The sequence below is a fragment of the Myotis brandtii genome, unplaced genomic scaffold (genome assembly GCF_000412655.1).
Source record: "Myotis brandtii unplaced genomic scaffold, ASM41265v1 scaffold312, whole genome shotgun sequence".
NCBI classification, from domain to species: Eukaryota; Metazoa; Chordata; class Mammalia; order Chiroptera; family Vespertilionidae; genus Myotis; species Myotis brandtii.
In genome coordinates, this window is record NW_005361955.1 from 1,652,564 (window position 1) to 1,672,775 (window position 20,212).

General features: G+C 39.6%; 2 protein-coding genes across 2 annotated transcripts in view; both read left to right on the forward strand.

The window, feature by feature from the left end:
* Positions 1–18,355, forward strand: part of CCDC174 (coiled-coil domain containing 174) — a 19,785-nt gene extending 1,430 nt beyond the window's left edge. The window contains exons 2-12 of the mRNA XM_005870019.2: positions 1,237–1,341; positions 2,284–2,384; positions 3,423–3,481; positions 5,510–5,687; positions 8,626–8,721; positions 10,541–10,683; positions 11,130–11,224; positions 11,762–11,894; positions 13,577–13,729; positions 14,577–15,425; positions 18,205–18,355. Coding sequence (XP_005870081.1) covers positions 1,237–1,341; positions 2,284–2,384; positions 3,423–3,481; positions 5,510–5,687; positions 8,626–8,721; positions 10,541–10,683; positions 11,130–11,224; positions 11,762–11,894; positions 13,577–13,729; positions 14,577–14,863 — 1,350 coding nt within the window. The 3' untranslated portion in view covers positions 14,864–15,425; positions 18,205–18,355. The remainder of the gene's footprint in view (positions 1–1,236; positions 1,342–2,283; positions 2,385–3,422; positions 3,482–5,509; positions 5,688–8,625; positions 8,722–10,540; positions 10,684–11,129; positions 11,225–11,761; positions 11,895–13,576; positions 13,730–14,576; positions 15,426–18,204) is intronic.
* The window catches only part of LOC102249044 (chromosome unknown open reading frame, human C3orf20), a 61,557-nt gene continuing 59,555 nt past the window's right edge, over positions 18,211–20,212 (forward strand). The window contains exon 1 of the mRNA XM_014542715.1: positions 18,211–18,297. The gene's annotated coding sequence lies outside the window, so the exon portion shown is untranslated. The remainder of the gene's footprint in view (positions 18,298–20,212) is intronic.

Sequence of the window (20,212 nt, forward strand, 5' to 3'; positions counted from 1 at the left end):
AAAGTTAATCTATCCTAACAGCTTAAAGTTAGCAATGATAATAATAGGAATGCCAGCTGGGAATTGACAATTTTCTGAGTAGATTCCTTTTAAAATTCGAAAGTTGTAGAATAGGAAAATGTGTGGCTAGGTAATTGATGTGCTTAAGAGCTTAGAAGAAAAGGTGAAAGGCTTTTAATTTTATTAAATTCAGAATATTAGGTCCTGGGAAGAACTGCCCTTTGCATTTTTCCTGCTAAGGCTACTTTTAAATTGATTTCTTCCATTTGGACTTAATCATTTTGATTTCCCTTAAAATTCAGTCCATGATGCTGGGCTTTATACGTTGATTTACAAACGCCCATGTATATAAGCAACTGTACCAGATCCGTAAAAAAGAAGCTGCCATTATATCCTTTTGTGCAGAGTAGACAGTGGTGACTGATAACAGCGGAGGGCTAGACCTGGGTATTCACTCAGTTGTGCTGTTTCCTTTGCCCTGGCCTTCCCTGCTCTTAAACCCTGTGATTGAGTTGAACTTATAGTTTCTGGAAGATACTAAAACAGACTTGGAAGCATTCTTACCATTCGCTCACTCCACTTTATGTTTGGCTGTTGAAATCTGCCTATCTTTTAAAGTTCAGCTCCAGGCTGCTTCTGATCACTCTGGTCAGAAGGAAATGCTCCCTTACCTGAACTTTTATGCTACTTTCTACCACTCTTAGAGCATTAATTACTTCTTACTGGTATTATAGGTTTCCTTTCTTCTTAGATCGTAGGCTTCATATGAGGCCAGAGTATGTCTAATTCATGTTTGTATCCCACTCTTCAGTGTGTACTGCCAGGCACATACTGGGGACTCAGTTGCTAAACAAAGAAATTTCCCTATAGAAATAATAAATTGTTGTGATGATTACATGATATTATATCATATGTAAAAGCAAAGTACAGTGCCAATCAGAAAGGTGTTTAATGTTAGCTGAATTTTACTCTAAAAGATGCCGACTTTTCCCTTTGCCCAGAAAAAATCCTTTGACTGTTGAAAGTTAGAGTAAAAGTACATTTCCAACAGAGCTAGGATGAAATATGGCTTAGTTTTATTTTGTATTGAATTCTACATGTAAACTTCTAATTTTTATCCATTTTTGTCCATTTATGGGAACTTGGAATCTTGCTTTGAGAATTATAATAACTTAGAAATCCAGTCAGTCATAGACTTAAATAAGTGTTTTTGTTTGTTTATTGGTTTTATTTTAGTTGGTAGACCTTAAGGCCGAACTCTTTCGAAAACAAGAAGAATTCAAACAAGAAAAACTTCTAAAAGATTCTGGAGTTTTGGGAAAACCAAAAACAACTAATAAGGTAAAAATAAAATCTAATTGTCTCCACTGATCTGAAATAATGCCAGGAGAGAGGTTTGGGTTTTTGTGTGTGTGTGTGTGTGTTTTTTTAAGTGTTTGTGGTCTCTGCTACATATAAATATTAAGGAAAAATTCCTGTCTTGTATTTGAACATCTGCATGAGATGTCTTAAATATTAAAATAGAAATTAGTAAGGTTATTTAAAAGCACCTTTAAAAAATACATATATATTTTATTTATTTCAGAGAGGAATGGAGAGGGAGAGAGAGGTAGAAGCATCAATGATGAGAGAGAAATCATTGATAGGCTGCCTCCTGCACACCCCCTACTGGGGATCGAGCCTGCAACCTGGGCATGTGTCCTTGACTGGAATCAAACCTGGGACCCTGCAGTCCGCAGGCCGACGCTCTATCCACTGAGCCAAACCAGCTAGGGGAAAGCACCTTTTAATGTCCTGATTCTTTAGAACTTGTTTGAGAAAAGTACATGCTCTTAATAAGTGGTTTGTTTCTTGTGGAAGATTATCTAGTTACATATGTGTTATAAATCCAGACAGACAAACAGATAATATAGAAACATAGCAAAAAATATCAGGGTCTTTAAGAGTTGTTTTCCAATTTTATAGGTAATGGTATATATTATTTGTATTACTAATTATTTGTAATATATACATTTTCATTATAGTCTTGAGTCATTCAGGAGATAAAAGATAAAGAAGTAACCCTATGCAGTGTATAAAGAAACTTTTTATATAATTCAGGGCTTTTCTTTTTAACTCCAGCTTTGCCATGTACACTCTTCGCAGGACATAAGTTGGCTGTCGGGAGATCTAGTTATCTCCATTGATTCATAAGATCTGATGGTTTCTATTTTTTTTCTGATGTACAAGTAGAGATGTTTGCAGTCATTTGGTGGTTCTGTTTTGTTTTCCTAAATTCTCCAGAAACCAAGTATCTGGAACAAACAGAATGCAGGAGTTTCAAATCGCGCTGAGAAGGATGCGGAGCAGAAGATTGAGGAACAGAAGACTTTAGACAAAGCAAGGTAAAGGTGAACTCTGGTCAGTGAAGTTATCACTGAAGCTGCCCAAGCAAAGACGTGAAAATTCAACTTTTATTCTTTTTAAATTTATAATTTAAATTTTTATAATCCTTCTAGCCAAATACTCTGTAACTATAAAATAGACTCTAAAAATAATGTGATTTGCAGATGTATTTATAATCTTAGAAGAAGGTAAGACATAGCCTCAGTTTAAAAGATGAAACAGAGTTCCACTTTGAGCCTCTTTTAGGCACTAAGATCATCAAGTGTTTAAGAAGTGCATGGGAGTGTGGTTCTGGGCTAGGGGCATATGATGTTAGCATTTAGAAACAAATTTTTCCCAAAACTTTTTTTAGTCCTCACCCTAAGATATTTTTTCCATTGCTTTTCAGAGAGAGTAGGAAGAAGGGAGGCAGAGAGGGAGGGAGGGAGGGACATCGATGTGAGAGAAACACATGGATTAGTTGCCTCCTACACATGCTCTGAATGTAGGCAGGGAGTGAAACTGCAGCAAGGTATGTGCCCTCGACCAGGAATCAAACCCGAGACCCTTTGGTCCTAGGGTGAATGCTCTAACCACTGAGATGCACCAGTCAGGGCTCCCTCAACTTTTTAATATGAAAAACGTTAAATCAACAGAATAATTGAAAGAAGAGTACAAAGAACATTGTAATACTCTTCACCTAAGTTAACAAATAAACATCTTTCTACATTCTCTTTCTCATGTGTGTATAGAGAAACTTTGTAAAGCATTGTACTTTACATATTTCGACATATATCTTCTAACAAGGACATTCTTCTATATAACCACACTGATAAAATAGTATTATATATTATCTATTAACTAGAGGCCCAGTACACGAAATTCGTGCACAGGTAGGGTCCCTAGGCCTGACCAGCAATCAGGGCTGTTCGGGGCCTTCTGGCTGCCAGTCAGGTCCTTCCTTCCCCGGCTGCCAGCAGTGAAGCCGAGAGTGGAGCAGTCTTTTCAGGGACAGCATTTAATAAGACATTTCTAATACTTGTTCTGTTTTCTCCAAGGGAGAAATTGGAAGAAAAAGCTAAATTATATGAAAAAATGACCAAAGGAAACTTTATAGGTAAAAAATTATTTATACTTCTTTATTTTCTATAATTCATACATCCCTATGGTATTTTATTATTTCTTAATAACTAAGAATAAGGAGAAATTTAAAAAATCAAACTGCTTATTTTCTGTGCCAGAGATAAGAAAATCAGCAATAATTTTCCAGTTGCCTAGTGGGTGCAGGGCATGTATTAGGTGCTTTGAGGGAACAAGCAAGTACAACATAAGCCAGATTCTCTGCCCTAAAGAGGGGGGAGGGTGTCATCAGTAGAGGGAAATGGTACAGAACAAAGCAAAGTTAGGAAACAAGGTCTAAATAGGCCACAATTATGAACAATTACAGCTGTGTAAAGAACAGGAATTAAGGCTATGTCAAGGTGCTAGGGTTGTTTGCTATTGCTCTATTTTTCTCTTATTTTTTATTTTTTGTGTGATGTGCTTACGAGTGCTTTTTAAATGATAATAATAAAAAGAGATAATCACTTTCCTCATACCCCCCAGAGAAAGAAAACCCAAGCTACAGCTAGACAACAGTAGAAGAGTGTTTGCAAAGCAGTTTACAAAGGAGGCATATGTGGAAGTGTTAAGGGAGAAGGCAGGCTCTAATAGGGCTTTTAAAGGCTTTGGATAACTGCAGAAAGGGGAGGGTGGTGAGAGCAGGTCAGCAGAGGGAGGAGAGGGCCAGAGTTGGCAGGCAGCCTGGTGTGGCTGGGCCTGAGGGGCTAGGAGAGGGAGCAGCGGGGCAGCAGGAGAGCGGTGGCTGGACCCCAGTCACGGGCTGCTCATCCAGCCGAGCTCCCTCTTCTCAGACAGCAGGCCGTGTTCCCTGTCTGGCAGGGAACCAGCATGGGGAGATCGGAAACGCCAAAGCTAGGGGCCATGAAGAGAGGCTTTGCCTTTTTGAAGCAGCAGCAGGTTGGCCATTCACCAGGTGGCCTCAATATTATGAGTCTTGTAACTCAGCCCTGAGAAAGTACATCTCTTTTCCATTTGAGGCATTTGTGTCCTTTAAAAAAAATTTTATTGTCTGGGAAAGCCTTTATTAAGAAAAAGTTCAAGTCTTTTCTCTTTTGATTCAAACTTTACTTGTATTGTTAATATGGGATTCAGGTCCAAAAGAGTATGCTTATAGGGATTTGGTTCTGTCTAAACCGCAGGCCCACCTCCTGATAGGCATATTGGGCTTACGTATTTGGGCAAATTACGTTTTGAAGCTTCAGTTATTCTTCACTGTCCAGGGTATAATACTGGTACCTGGTTATAAGGAACCTAATATCTGTTCCATCTCAGACAAAAAGACTCAAAACTCAAGTGACTGTATCTGAAATCCCACACAGGGAAACTTCACATCAACATTATTTGTGAATACATCAGGCATCCTGGGTTAAATTAAGTCGTGGATTGTTATTTAACTTTTCATTGTATGTTTTAGCTCAAGTAGATCATAAGTCCTGAGGAAGATAGCATCTCACACATTTCTGTATGTCCTGTAGATCCTGGCAATATGTCTTGTCTGAAAGTGCTGTTCATTGGATTGAAAAAAATTCAGATGATTTTTTTTTACCTATGTCATGACCCTTAAAACACTTACCGTACCATAACAGTATAATTAGGATTAAGTGATACAGCTCACCTGGTTAAGAGAGGTCTACTGTTTTGGTCTGCCAACATGAGAAATGCACTTCTCCTTCTGTAGTATGTAATTGGCTGTATGAGTCTCTTGAAATCAAATGGTTTTGTTATCTTAAAATGACATTCTGAGACAGTATTGCTTACTCAGTGTATTGACAAAGCAGCAGAAACTTCAGGCTTTTTAAAGACTTTTTGCAAGGTGTATGTTCCCAATGGCCTATTAATAACTTTCCTGGCAGGTCCTGAGGTGGCTTTGTCTTTGTAAGTGTTCCAGGGGGTGGGGTCATCAACTAGTGAATCTTCAGGGACGTGAAGCCACCCATCGATAACTGTGACTGCTTCATATCAATTCCATGTGTGGTTTTCTTCTTTGATATCAAGAATCTGATCATTGATTTTTATGTTCTAGATGAAGAAGTGGAGGATATGTACCTTGTGGATTTCACGCAGAAGATGATAGACAAGCACAAAGAAATGGAGTCATTTGGTGCCAATAGAGATTCTAGAAAGGCAGGAGAAAGAGACGAGGATGAAGAAAATCTTTCTGAAACAGATATACCTCCTCCCCAGGACCCCAGTGAAGAATGGTTGGTGATAGTATGTGATTTGGTCATATTAACATTGTCAGGCTTGTGTTTACTTTTTAAGAGTGATTTCGTTTGTTGTTAACAAAACATTTCTCTTTATCCTTCTTTAGTTTTTTTTTCTTTTGAGACTCCACTTTAAGTAAGATTGGATTTACAGATGTAGAAACAGTAGCTCCAATGAAGAAATAATTACAAATAAAGACTGAGCTCTTGCTATGTGCCAAGGACTGTGCCAGATGCAGGAGGCATTGATGTAAAAGCGTTGCTTAGTCAGCAGCATGTCCCTTTGCTACCCATGTCCTTCCTCAGACTTCAGGGAGAGTCATTTGTCCAGGCAGTGGTGATCTCTGCTTCTAGTAAGCCTTACTCTGGCTGTGTCATTTTCTGGCAATTTAATAAAGGCTTTGCGGATTTGGACCTGGATAGCACTAGCTCTACCTTGCCCTGGCAGTGGGACCTTGATTAAGTTCCTCACCAACCTGAGGCTCACTTTCCTTACCTCTTAAGCACTGATGTCAATGCCTACTTCCCCTGATTGTTTGCCTTAAACTTCCTTCACGAAGTAAGAGTATTTTAGAATACCCAAGAAACTACTGTCTGTGGAGTATACGCAGACATTTGTAAATCTTTATTACTGAGATTATTCTGAATTTTATCTACATGTAGGTGAATAATGGGGAAACCAATCTAGTTGTTTCCTTACAAAGAGACCAATGTGTCAATAAGAGTCCAGAATGCAGATTCCATTCTGATGATATTCTCTACTTAAAATGCTGTTTAGAAACTTGTTTATAAGTGCTTAAAACCATGTAGAGATGCACTGACCCTATGAAAATGCCCTGGTACTCTGCCTGCCCACCCTCGTGCCTGTGCAGAGCCCACCTGTCTTCTCTTCAAGGCTCAAATATCTCATCATGGGGTCTTTGTCAGGAACTGCTTAGGATTGTTTGCAGCATTTGGTGGCTTGTCAGCTTTGGGACCAGTGGACAGGGGTCATTTATGAGTTGAAGAGAGCAGTCCCTGTTGACCACAGAGACTGCACCTCTTCATACTAGTTAGGGTGTCCACATCGGTCCAGATAAAGCGTGTGTTGGCATAGAGCAGGTGTCTTCTTACCTACCTTCTAAAAACTTATATTTGGGGAGGTTATCTGGCTGCATGCTTGCTGTAAGCAACCACAGAGAAGCACATGCAATGCAGTCTCTTCTATCAGTGCTGCTTCATTCTTAGTGATTCTTCTCTTGCACTCTGGCAGCACTTAAATATTTCCTGCTCCTTTGGGTCTTACATTTTCTTTATTATTGACACATAACTGGCCTCATTAACAGAAAAATAATTGAGGCAAACTTTGGTCCTTTCAACATCCTGCCTGCTGTTGTTAGTGAAGCACTTCATGGGCATGTGCTCTAGCTTCTCCCAGCGCTCTTTGAGGATGACATGACTGAGGTCTCGTGTTACTCTGGTACCTCAAGTAATTGTTTCCCCGAGAGCTTGCTCAGTGTCTGATTACATAGAGCAATTGCTGACTATTGCTTTGCCACTTCTATTTTGATGGGATCTGCATGTTTCTGAGGCCTTCTCCAGAAACAGAATAGCCGATGATTGCTTTTCATAGTCGAAATCCCATCTCCTTTGAAAGGTTTAGTGCCTTTTTCTTTTCCTTATTAATGCCTGTAAGATTATAGCAATTTGTCAGTGATTTGAAGAGTTTGGAGGGCAGTCGAAGGTGTCACTGCCACCATATGGAAAAGAAAGACACTGCAAGCAGTTCTGACACTTTGTTTTTAAATTAGGCTCTAAAATTGTAACTGCTTATAAAATCCTTTCAGTAGTTAAATTCCAGGTGGTGGAAAATGTTCCTGCAAAAATAGTGTAAATAATTACTTAGTCCATCTGGCTAGATGGTTTTCTTCCTCCATTCATTTTTTAAAAAAGGAAAAGAAGAAAAAAAAGAAACTGCTTTCAGCAGTTGGAGGTTTTATTTCTTGTGCTAATCAGCTTTAGGACTGTAGCAATGGATTCCCAAACATTCAGATTTTAAGTCATGGACTGACAACTGGAATCGCATGTGTGAAAAGAAAGAAATTGCTTACAAAAGCCAGGTCACATACATGGGAATCTGACATTGAGTTGGTCCACCACAGTACTGGCCCCTTTCTGTGTTTTTGCCCCCTACCGAAGTCTGTGGGAAATTCCCTGCCCATAAAAAAATAAAATCGGTTGCATCATAATGCAAATGAAATCTTTTCCATGAAAATCTGTCCATACTACCTGTTGTGAAAAGTCTAAGTGTTTCATTTGCCTTGCTCTCTGCCTGACTTCTCTAACTACTATCTAGTTTGGACAAGATTAGGAAAGAGGAACGAGCGATAAAAGATAACAGACTGGCCTACTGATGACCTGATTTTGGTACAGAGAGTGTGTTGCTTGGCTTCCTCCTAATTAAAAAGAGTTCCAAAATACTGTAACTTATATTAAGAAATAAATTTCTAATTCATTGAGAAGAATCATACTAATTAGAAGAAAAAAAGGAAAAAGTAAAGTGTCAGATTTGGGAAGACTGAGGAAATTAAATTAGAGTCTGGTTCAAAGGAAAGTTACTATGATACTGATAAACTATTTGGAATTTCCTAAAGTAAGTTCTGAGATGTGGCAGCAAGGATCTGTATGGGTATTTCTCTTTGAAATCAGAGACATACATGATCAATCATTTTCTGCATTTTCTAAAACTGAGATTTAATAAAGGGCACAATGTGTTTTTTTGTGTGTCAACTTTTAACTTTAAAAAGCATGTTCTTATCATTGATAGTCGTCTCTCAGGTTGGGGGGTTTTCTTGGTTGTGAGCCCTACGTTAATTTTTTACTGTGTACCAACTTCCTAACTTAGGGAACTATATGTCCTGTACAAAGCCTTCACATCTTTTCACTTTTATTTCAGGGTGGACTATGTGGATTCCTTAGGGCGATCCCGGCGCTGCATGAAAAAGGATTTGCCACATCTGTTGGAGATGGATAAAAATCTTCAGGGGAAGCTGTAAGTGTGTTATATGCAAAGTTTTGCCCAGGTCTGAAATACAGACATAGGGCTAGTTGAGTGGGCAAGGCTGTCTTTAGTCAATTATCTTTAGTGCCCCAGTAAGGAGATCTTTTTTTAACGTATAAGAATATTTGCCAAAGCACTTATTCATGGTTAGTGCACACATGCACACATAATCCACACTCAGGGAACAGCCTGAATGGATGATCCATATCATGTAACTACTAAAAGGGATGAGTTAGAGCTATATCTGTTTACAGGCATACTTCAGAGCTATTGTGGGTTTAGTTCCACACCACCACAATAAAGTGAGTATCACAATAAAGCAAGTCATACGAAGTTTTTGGTTTCCCATTGCATATCAAAGTTATGTTTATGCTATACTAAAGTCTAGTAAGTGCGCAATAGCATTATGTCTAAAAAAAAATCAGTGTCTCTGTCCCTCTCTCTTCCTCTCTGTAAAAAATCAATAAAAAAAAATATATATATAAAAAATCAGTGTATGGAGATCAAATGTACTCAAAAGAAAGAGAAACTATGTACTGATATATGCAACTTTCTCATGAAGTTAATGGCAACCACACACAAAAACCCCAAAACTGAGACACATAGCTTTAAAAAAGAGGAAAAGGAGGAAAGAAGTATGGAAAATAACACCAATAGACTTGTTTGGTGCTTGGTGGCCACAAACCTTGAATCTGTAAAAAACACAATATCTGCAAGTGCAATAAAGCGGAACACAATACAGTGAAGTATGCCTGTACTTGGAAGGCTGTCTAATTACAGAGTAACAGATATAGAATAAGCTAAACCAAATCAACCAACAAAGCTTTGTGGAGAAAGGTGTTTAAGATACACACTTGGTTATCCCACAACAAGTGGGGGGCAGGGAGGCAGTTAGCTTATTAACTTTTTCTTTTTATATTTAATCCTCACCCCAGATATATAGTTTTTCCCATTTTTTTATTATTTTTTTTTAGAGAGACTAGAGGGGAAGGAGGAAATGGGGGGCGGGGGAAGAAACATTGATGTGAAAGAGACACATTGATTGGTTGCCTCCCACACACGCCCCAACTGAGGACTGGGGATGGAGCCTGCAACTGAGGTATGTGCCCTTGACTGGCATCCGAACCTGTGACCTGAACCCATGACCCTTCGGTCTGCGGGCCGATGCTCTAACCATTGAGCACCAGCCAGGGTATTAACTTTTTCTTTATACATCTTTGGATTTTAAAGTAGGGCCTTACAGCTAGATTTTCTTTTTCTGTGAGGCCTAAGACACCTAAGAGATAACTTGCTAAAACATCCTAGGGAATAAAATTCCTCTTACTAAGAGCAGCTTTTATGTGCAAAGTGTTGGGAGAAGTCCTCCAGGTTCAGGTGGGCCTGGGCTTGGCACAAAGGAGGAAGGGCAGAATCCCTAAGCCATCTCACAGAACACGAGGCACAGGCCAGGCCATAGCGTGAAGGAGCTTCCTCCCTGCACGGGAGACCATCCAGAAGAGGCCTGCACTTCCTCCTCCCTGCCTGGGCAGCCTCCCTCTACTCAGCCCAGGACCAGGGTGGGAAGGAAAGTGGTTTGTCTGGAGTGCAGGCAAGATTCCATTATGCTAATGCAACACATCTGTTGCTTGATTTTTAAAAGGTGAAAATATTTTCTCCTATTTCCCAATGATCTGGTGGGTCAGAAACCTCTGTAAGGAACTGTCTTTTTTATCAATTAGAGGTACTGATTCATGATTCAATTTAATGAACTGAAGCATTGCTATCTCACAGCTCTTATCTGAAGGTAGTTTTTGCTCTTTTCTCCTACTAGTTTTGTTAGTCCAGCTAATGAAAAAACCTTACTATCTGAAGACATGAGAAAAGAACTTCAGCGCCAGCAATGGGAGGAAGAAGAACGGGAGGCCCTGAAAAGGCCAATGGGACCTATACATTATGAAGACATTCGTGAAAATGGTATAATCATCTTGCAGCTTTTAAATCATGCTTTTATCTTAAACTAATGACAAGCATAAAGGGAAGTATTCATTCATAAAGCAGCAGTTCCTATGTAGAAATAAAAGATTCTGCTTTGGAAATTGAAACTATCCCCATTGTTTACTTCATAGCCTAAAAAATACTCATATTGGAAATATCTTAACAGAAGGTCTATTAATCCAAGGGTTTGTTCCCCAAGAGAAGTGGAGACAGTCTATGACTGAAAATTAATGAATTTTTGTTATGTTTATCACTTGGCAAACAGGATGAAAACTATTTCTAACTTGCTTTTTTGTTTATCTGCTTGTTCTTTTTAAAAACTTGTGCCAAAGATCACTATATTTCTTCTTGCCAAATTTCTTGTAGGATATAATTTACTGATCAGGGAAATCTATAATCTCCTGTGTAATTTTGACTTATTTCAGAGGCCCGGCAACTTGGTGTTGGATATTTTGCCTTTGCCCGAGATAAAGAGTTAAGAAACAAGCAAATGAAAACTTTAGAGATGCTGCGTGAACAGGTACAAATTAAATTCAGAGTTGATGTAAAGAAAGATTTGAGCAGTTGATTTCTTGTTGGACTATACTGCAAAAAAAATATAGTAAATTAATTAGGGATTTAAATTGATATTCAGAATACAATTATAGGTTTCATAGCTGTAATTGCCATATTATTTTGGTGTTTCAAGGTTTAAGATTATGGCTGCCCAGAAGTAACTCGTGTAATTTTAAATTTGGTTTAATATATTTTTGGAGTGGTCTGGGTAAGAAAATAGAAAGTTGCTTGTGGGATTAAGGAGTAGAACAGAATTGGTTGGTTTTCTTGAATGTTAAACCTTTCAGAATGCTCTGTGAATGCTTTCTAAACTTCAAAAAACATCTGAGGCCTTGTGTAAGAGAATACCAGTCTTCATTTTGATGATCTCAAGGATAGCTTCTTAGAGGTGGCATGAAAATCAATTAGTCTATTTTTAGAATAAAATTATTTCATTGTTCTTTAAAAAGTATTATGAATTTGGCTTAAAACAAATAATTTTATAATTTTCTGTTCTCTTCAGACAACAGACCAGAGAACAAAACGAGAAAACATAAAAGAAAAGCGAAAGGCTATGTTAGAAGCAAGACTTGCCAAACTTCGACAAAAAAAGATGAAAATATCAAAAGATGATGGAGCAGAGGAAGAAAGTAAAGGTATGCCATGACTCATGTTAATAAACTTCAAAAGGAAAAATTTTAGTTCCATTGATGTCTCAGTAATAAGGCTGAGAAATTAGCCATTAAGAAAGCACCTCTAAGGTACTGACAGGAGCAGTTTTTATAACCAGTGTGGTGCGAATGACACTCTAGGGAATAGTTTAGGTTATAGATAAGGAAATTAACAGTACATTGAGTCACTTCATAGAATAGAACAGTTTCGTAACTCACACTTAGTTTAGTTGTGTACATGTTTTAAACCTAATTTGTTTTGCTGTGGCTACAGTTTTTGTTGATTATATATTAACTTATTTTAAAGGAGAAATACATTCACAAAGTCAGAATTAAATAATTTACAAATATGACTATGGTCAGCTTACGAAAGGACTGTTAAAACACTTGGAAACGCTGTGAAATAATGTGTTCAAACTAGTCCATTCTATGAGTTAATGTTGGTCTGGGCCAAATTGTCATGACAAAGAGACCCCCACATAGACTGCCTCAAACTAGAGGGAAATCTGCTTCTCCTCTTTAACATTTCAGAGGTGGTGGGTGTCCAGGTAGGTAGTAGATCTGCCTCAGACGGCCATCCAGTCTCAGATTCCTCCTGTTTGCTATTTCTGTCATTTCCTAGGTTGCTCTAACCTGAACAGTTGAAGCTTGCTCCCCAGCACCTGTTCATGATTCAGCCTTGGGGAAGGAGGAAAAAGGGAAGGGAATGAGCTTCCCTTTGGGGAATGTGAGTCAGAAGTCATGCAGAGCCTATGTGTTTACATCCCAATGGCCAGAACACAGGGAGGCCAGTAGCCATAAGGCAGGGAGGCTGGGGATCAGTCTCTCGGGCGAGGTGCCTTGTATCCAGCTGAAACGGGGCATTCTGGTCCCAAAAGGAAAAAGGAGAGTATGGGTGCTAGAGGCATATAGAAGCCTCCAGCCCTCACAGGAGCTTGTGCTAAGCCATGGGCTGTTTTCTAATTCTGAACAGAAATTCAGTTTTTGAGTTGTTGTTTTTTTTGAACCAAAATTCAATTTGGTTTTGAAAGGAAACCAGAAACATTTATTAATTGGAAAATCATCCATTTAGTTTCATATAACTGTTGTCTCCCTGTAACATGTTAAGCTCTTTATGTTGTTTATTTTTGCTCTACTCCTGAACATCTGTCATTTTCACAAGTTGTGAAGTGTCACCACAGTGTTTTAAAAAATCCATTTTCATTTAAAATATGGCCAGAATTGAGTAGTCTACAGCCCGTCGCCAGGCTCCAGCTCTTCATCACCCCAAGCCCCCTTGCTTTGTTTGAGATTTACTTTAGTTGAGTAACAGGGATTTCTGGTCTTTTGCTTCTTGGTCTGGGGATATAGATACTTTGAAATCCATCCAGCTTGGGTTTAAGTCCTGACTCTTGTCACTTTTGACCTGTGCAGTATTTCTGAGCTTAATTTTTCTCATCTACAAAATGGGGATAAAATGGGAATACCAATATTGGCTTTATTAGGGTTGTTACAGAATTAAATGAACTACTATATACAAAGTACTTAGCCCACTGCCTGGGACATGGTAGGTGCTTAGTAAATACTGGTTATTACTTCTACTCCCAGGATTAGTATATTCTATTTTTTAAAAATTAAGTAGCTTTAAGCTTTATTGTAATGAAGTCTTATTCCCTTGCAAAAAATAGATGGAAATGTTATTGGGCCTTTGCCACCAGAACCAGAGGCCATGCCAACTCCGCCTATTGCTGCCCAGCGTAGCAAAGTAGAAGTCATCGTTCAGGAGAGGAAGGATACCAGGCCCGGAGTGCCACACGTCCGGGAGTGGGACAGAGGAAAAGGTAAGAGGGGCGGAGGGGAGGGCGGGGTGGCTCCAAGGTGTAAAAACCTCTCTAGGAATGGGCCCTGCACAGGAAATTTTTCTGGTTCTCCTGATCCAAATGTGATTCTAATGAGTCTTAGTGGTCCTTTGAGTCTTAAAGAATTCTTCAGGTCCTTGAACTTTTTCCTTCTTGATACCCAGGCAGAGCTGTTTATAAACAGGAGCACTTGAAAGAATGATTATAAAAGACCAGGATTTATAAGGCATCATGTTGAAGGATGAGGGTTTTGTGTTTTTGAAGTGCTTGGGAGAAGTTTTCTGAAATTGGTGCTGCCTCATTGCAGCTTTGAAATGTCATTTCTTAGGAACTGCTTTCAAAATTTATGAAGGTTTGATATTTTAATGTATTGTGTTTTTAGCACATTTCAGTTGGAAATAGAGATAAAAGACCAACTTAGATTTGGACAGGTTCCTTCATGTCTAAAACTCAGAGGACAACACTGTGTTTGTTGTGAAGTACCTGCAACATAATGTCAAGCAAATGATTGAGTCTTTAATTTTTCTGTATTTCTCTCTTAAATTTAATTGTAGTGCCTTTTTGGCAGTGTTTCCAGAGCCTGCAGACTTCTCCACACAGCCTTTCTTGAACCTTTGGCCTTCAGGAAGTAGTCACTCCCTTAGCTTAGTTCCTTATACTTCAGTAGGCATTGCATGTGCCTCATACTACCTTTTTGTATCGCTATCCTTGCTTTCCAGAGAATTTGAGGAGGCTTTTAAAGAATACATATAATAATTGAAAAGCAATGACAATAAATTCATCTCATTCCATAATAAGTTCTAATACAATTCTTTCTTATTTTTACTAGAATTTTCCTTTGGGTACTGGTCGAAGAGGCAGTCAGATCTCCGGGCTGAAAGAGATCCTGAGTTTGCCCCACCGTCGGATTACTTTGTGGGTCAAAAGAGAACTGGTTCTTTCAGTAGCCAGACATGGAGCAGACCTGCACCTGCACAAAGTGATGCTGGCCAAAGCCATGACCCCAGCTGTTCACATACGTCACCCACTCCTGCTCCCAGCAGCCCACCACAAGCCCCCACGGTCACTTTTGAAACTCTGGATGATATGATATCATATTATAAACAAGTGACATGAACTTAAAAAGCATTCTGACTTGGGTCCATGCTGTTGGTGGTATCTTTTCCTCCCAGAGCAGAGAAAATGACTTGATTTTAGGGACCAAAATATAACTTTCTTTTCCTGCCCTTTCCCTAGAAGATAGAGGTTGGATTTGTCAGCAAGGAAGAAGGTGAATGGTACCTTGGGATATCTGTGGCCACGTGGCCATTCATTTCTTTCTAATTTGTATGGCAAGATATTCATGTGGCTTTAAGTGTAAGCTGTGATGGAATAGAAATATTCTGTAATATTTGACACCAAGGAGTTTGTAATCCTGTCTTTCATACCTGCTCCCATAACTTACTCAGATTTAAGGGCTCCATTCCTTCTGCAAATGTTAGCATGTAGATGTCTTTTTTCCAAGTATTCAGCTTCCAGATCAGTTGATGGAGCATCTATCAGGAGGAACTATCGCCTGTCAAAGAGTGGCAAATGAGGAGTGGGCGACGAAGTGATCTAGTTTCCAAGAGGACATCTCAGTGTCATCTTTTCAGCAGCAGACAGGCCCACAAGGCTCCTACAGCCACCTCCCAAGCCAGTGAGTCCTGTAAGAATGTGCTACAACAGGTCCCCCAAGCACTCACAGGAGCCCACCCTCCTCTGGGCTCTGTGGTGCACATGTTTTTTGTTCCCACAGCACAGTGGTGTTGACATAAGTGCCCTTGTTCTCATTACAGATTGCAAATTGGAGCATAAAGAGAGTCAATGACTTGTACAGGGTCATATGGCATCTAAATGGCAGATCTAGGACTTGAACACAGTTTAGGCTCAGATTTGCTGCAGACTCATGATTTCTCCAACACCTTCTACTCTGAGTCTTGTTGCTCCAATATCAAGCAATATTAGACAAAATTCCCAAATTCCTGAGAACATCTAGAGTCCATATTGGACAAAATTGCAGACCTATTAATGGTCATTCTGTCAGCCTAATCAGGGAAATACCTCTTATCAAATATTAGAGGCCTGGTGCATGAAATTCATGCCCTGGGGAGGGGGGGTTCCCTCAGCCCGGCCTGCACCCTCTCGCAGTCTGGGACCCCCTCAGGGGATGTCCACCTGCTGGCTTAGGCCCGATCCCCCTGGGGTTCAGGCCTAAGCCAGCAGTCAGACATCCCTCTCGCAGTCCGGGACCGCTCCTTACCCGCCTACAGCGGATCTCCCACCACCACTGCTGCACTCGCCAGCCGTGAGCCCGGCTGCCACCTGGTGGTCAGTGTGCATCATAGCGACCAGTTATTCTGGTCATTCCACTGTAAGGGTCACTTAGGCTTTTATTATATAGACTAGAGGCCTGTTGCACGAAAAGATTTGTGCAATAGGCCTTCCCTTCCCCTGGCTGCCGGCACCGGTTTTCCTCCAGCATCCGGGACCCAGGCCTTCACTCTGGCCGGAGCCGCCTTCAAACCTTCCCTGCTCTGGCCGGAGCCGCCTTTAGTCTTCACTCTGCCACTTTGTGCCTACATATGCAAATTAACCGCCATCTTGTTGGTGGTTAATTTGCATATCTTACTGATTAGCCAATGGAGGCATAGTGAAGGTATGGTCAATTACCATGTTTTTCTATTATTAGATAGGATACATTAAAACCAACTAACCTAGCTGCCTTTTTTATAGAAATTGGACAAACTGATCCTAAAATTTATATGGAATTGCAAGTAACCCAGGCTATCCAAAACAATCTTGAAAAAGAACAAAATTGGAGGATTCACACTTTCTAATTTTAAGACTTGCTACAAAGCTACAGAAATCAAAACAATGGTACTGACATAAGGATAAACATAGATCAATGGAATAGAATTGAGAGTTCAGAAATAAATCCATATACTTATGGTCAACTGGTTTTTGACGCTGTTGCCAAAACTATCTAATGGGAAAAGAATAGATTTTTCAACAGGATTCTGGGACAACTAACTACCCACATGCAAAATAATGAATTTGGATCCGTATCTCATGCCATATAAAGGATGTCCCAAAATTCATGCAAGAAGTAATTTTGATAGAAAACACAGGTTTATAATTAAAAATTGTAAATTTTTTATTGATTCATAAAGTATACAGTATAGGGTTATGTATGGAATAGCGTATCGGGTAAATGGCCTCCACGGCTCTGCTGGCACATACGCACTCTTTTGTTGAAATTTTCCATGACCGTTTTGCATAAATGTGACTGAATTTCGTTGATACAGCGCTCAATTTCCTCCTTCAAGGCGTGGGTGGTCATGGGCTTGTTGGCATAAGCCTTAGAATCCTAAATTAGTCTCCCTAAATTTTTTAATTAATCTCTTCACATTTGATGAAGTTAAATCACTATTTCGACCATATTTTGCACGAAAATTGCGAACTGTAGCTGCCAAACCTTCATTATTTTTAAAATATTCCTCAACAATGAAAATGCGTGTTCTTTCGTGTAGCTCTCCATTTTTAATAACCCTGAACTGTCAGCTGTCATGCTATCTTTTTTTTTCGTTGGCAACACTTTACGGCACAAATGGCGTAAAATTCAAATCTTGCGTGAATTTTGGGACACCCTTGACAAGACCAACTCAAAGTGGATCAAAGACCTAAATGTGAGAGCTAAAACTACAGAACCATTGGAACAGTTTATAGAACAAAAGAAGAGACAAAAAGAAAAACTGGAATATTTTTTTAAAAAGAATTATTAGCTCTCCTAGACTCATAAGAAAAACAAAAAAGGGAGGAAAGAAAACAGACAGATAGGAGAAAAAATTTATATAAAGTAGAGCAGAAAGACTCAAGGCAAATTGTGGAGAAGGGATGGGAAGGCTAGTTAGGCAGCAATAAGCCCAAGAGTATGGGTGCCAGTAGTCATGGCAGAGGCCACCAAGTAACCTTTTTTTAAACTTTTATTGATTTCAGAGAGGGAGAGAGAGAAACATCAGTGATGAGAGAATCATGGAGCAGCTGCCTCCTGCAGGCCCCACCCTGGGGATTGAGCCCGCAACCCAGGCATGTGCCCTGACCAGTAATTGAACCGTGACCTCTTGGTTCATAGGTCGACACTCAACCACTCAAATAACCTTTTGTTTCTCAGAGCACCTTGGGTGGACATAGCAAAGCGTCCGTGTACTGGCTCATGATCACTGTCAACTAATAACTAAGTGAGATTTTCTCTAGGATTTCAAAAACTTTTAACCTATTTTCAATGCCTTTTAAAAAAAATTTTCCCCCCATTACCATTTATCCCCTCTATGCCCTCTTTAACAGCAGATCATTTCGTGTTTTATGAACCCAGCTGTTACATTGTCTTCCATTGCAGACCCAGAGTTCTTAAAGTGTTAACATAATTTGTTTTACAGTTTCTCATGGGCCTGTTTTATATGAGTGCATCCAGCAGATGGCATTAGAATTCTTAGACTTCAGATCCACTGTTTGCCCAATAGAAATACCATGTAAGTCTTCTGTGTCATTTCCAATTTTCTAGGAACCACATTAAAAAAGTGAAATTAATATTGTTATATACTTTTATTTCAGCATTTAATCAATGTACACAAATATTAATGAGATATTCTACATTTCTTTTCACACCAAGTGTTCAGAATCCACTGTATATCTACTTGGAAAAATTTTCATCAGGAATACTTGACCTATATTTAGATTTCATAAAATATACCACTGAAAGCGTAGATTCACATACCCTAAATTGTTCCAAACATGCTTAACCATGTTTAAAGTTTTCCAATAACAGTCAAGTGTGAAGTTTTAAATTTAATAAAGTGAAAATTTAGTTTCTTACTCATTCTAACCCAGTGGTCGGCAAACTGCAGCTCACAAGCTACATGTGGCTCTTTGGCCCCTTGAGTGTGGCTCTTCCACAAAATACTGACTTCTGTGCATGGGCCACGAAGTTTCAATCGCACTGTATGTGCGCGCCCGCACGTGATATTTCGTGGAAGAGCCACACTCAAGGGGCCAAAGAGCCGCATGTGGCTTGTGAGCCGCAGTTTGCCGACCACTGTAATCTAACCACATTTCAGGTGCTCAAAAAGACATGTGGTATAGTGCTACTATACTGCACATAATAATTCTAAATGATCTGTGTTGGTTTTTTTTACATGCTCTAGAGTCTGACTACACATGATCCTCCCATTAGTAACTAAAGGATTGACAAATAATTTCTTCCAGATGTACATGAAGCATTTAATATATTTTTATGGCTGTGTTTATCTTGGGAGAAAACAGTGGTAAAATCTCTTCTCAGAAAACGACTACACCTTGTTTGTGTCTTTGTAGAGCTAAGTGAAATGTTTTAGATCAGAAAGTGCTTTGAATTATTTGTTTTCACTTTAATCTTTTCTTCAGGCCTTTGTGTGTTTTGATACAGTTCATTTGAATTGGCTAAATAAATCATTTTGTTTGCTTGCAAAATTCCCAAAGGAGAAACTTTAAATCCATATACATGAGATTCCTGCTATGTGTAGCCATACATTTGCCCAAACCTTGTGTATAATTTATTTCTTAAAGCCATAGTGCAGCCCATGGGGTGGTTTTCAGCTAACCTTGTGACATACATATGAGGCAATAGAAGTTAGAATTTGGAACAGGGTAAGTACTGGTTTTTGCAGTTAATACAACATAGAGTAGCCACTCCACATATGTTTAGTGTTGTTGTTTTTCAGTCAGTAAATTGAACTAAGTTAGTTATACATCAAGCAGTTCCTATAAAAAAAAACAAAAACTTAATGGCTAAGGTAAGGGATGATCATTGAAAAGAATTTATTGACCTGCTGAAAACTGTGAGCAAAAATGAAACAACTCTGGCCTTCTCACCTACCCTCGCCAGCTGTCTTGGTGAGGCATTTTGTCAGTATAGGTGTGTACATTTAGCTTAATGTTTGATGTATGTGTGTGAGGAGTAGGGTGGGGGATGGGGAAGGGAGAGAATGATGTGATTGGTGTAGATCTAGAAAAACTGAAAAATCAAAGTAATCAAATGAAGTAAGGTGTTTTTTAGTGAAAATCTGTCACCCAGGTCTGGTGTTGATCTTTTGTTTCTGTATTTCTTAATCAGTCGTGGACTGCATTTATATATTCACTAGAGGCCCGGAACACGAATTTGTGCATGGGTGGGTCCCTTGGGGTGGCCTACAGAGATCAGGCCCCAGCTTATACCCCCAGCCCTGAAGCCCCGCAGCCCTGCCTGGCACCCCGCCTGGGCCTGGCACTGGCACCAGCCCCTCACCTGCTCCACTATCCCACCTGTAGGGTGATTGGTCGGGGCTGGGCCCCCTGCCTGGCTCCCTCAGCACCTGGGAGCCGGGCCACAGCTGGTTACTGTCTGCAGGGCGGTTGGTGGGGCGATGGGGC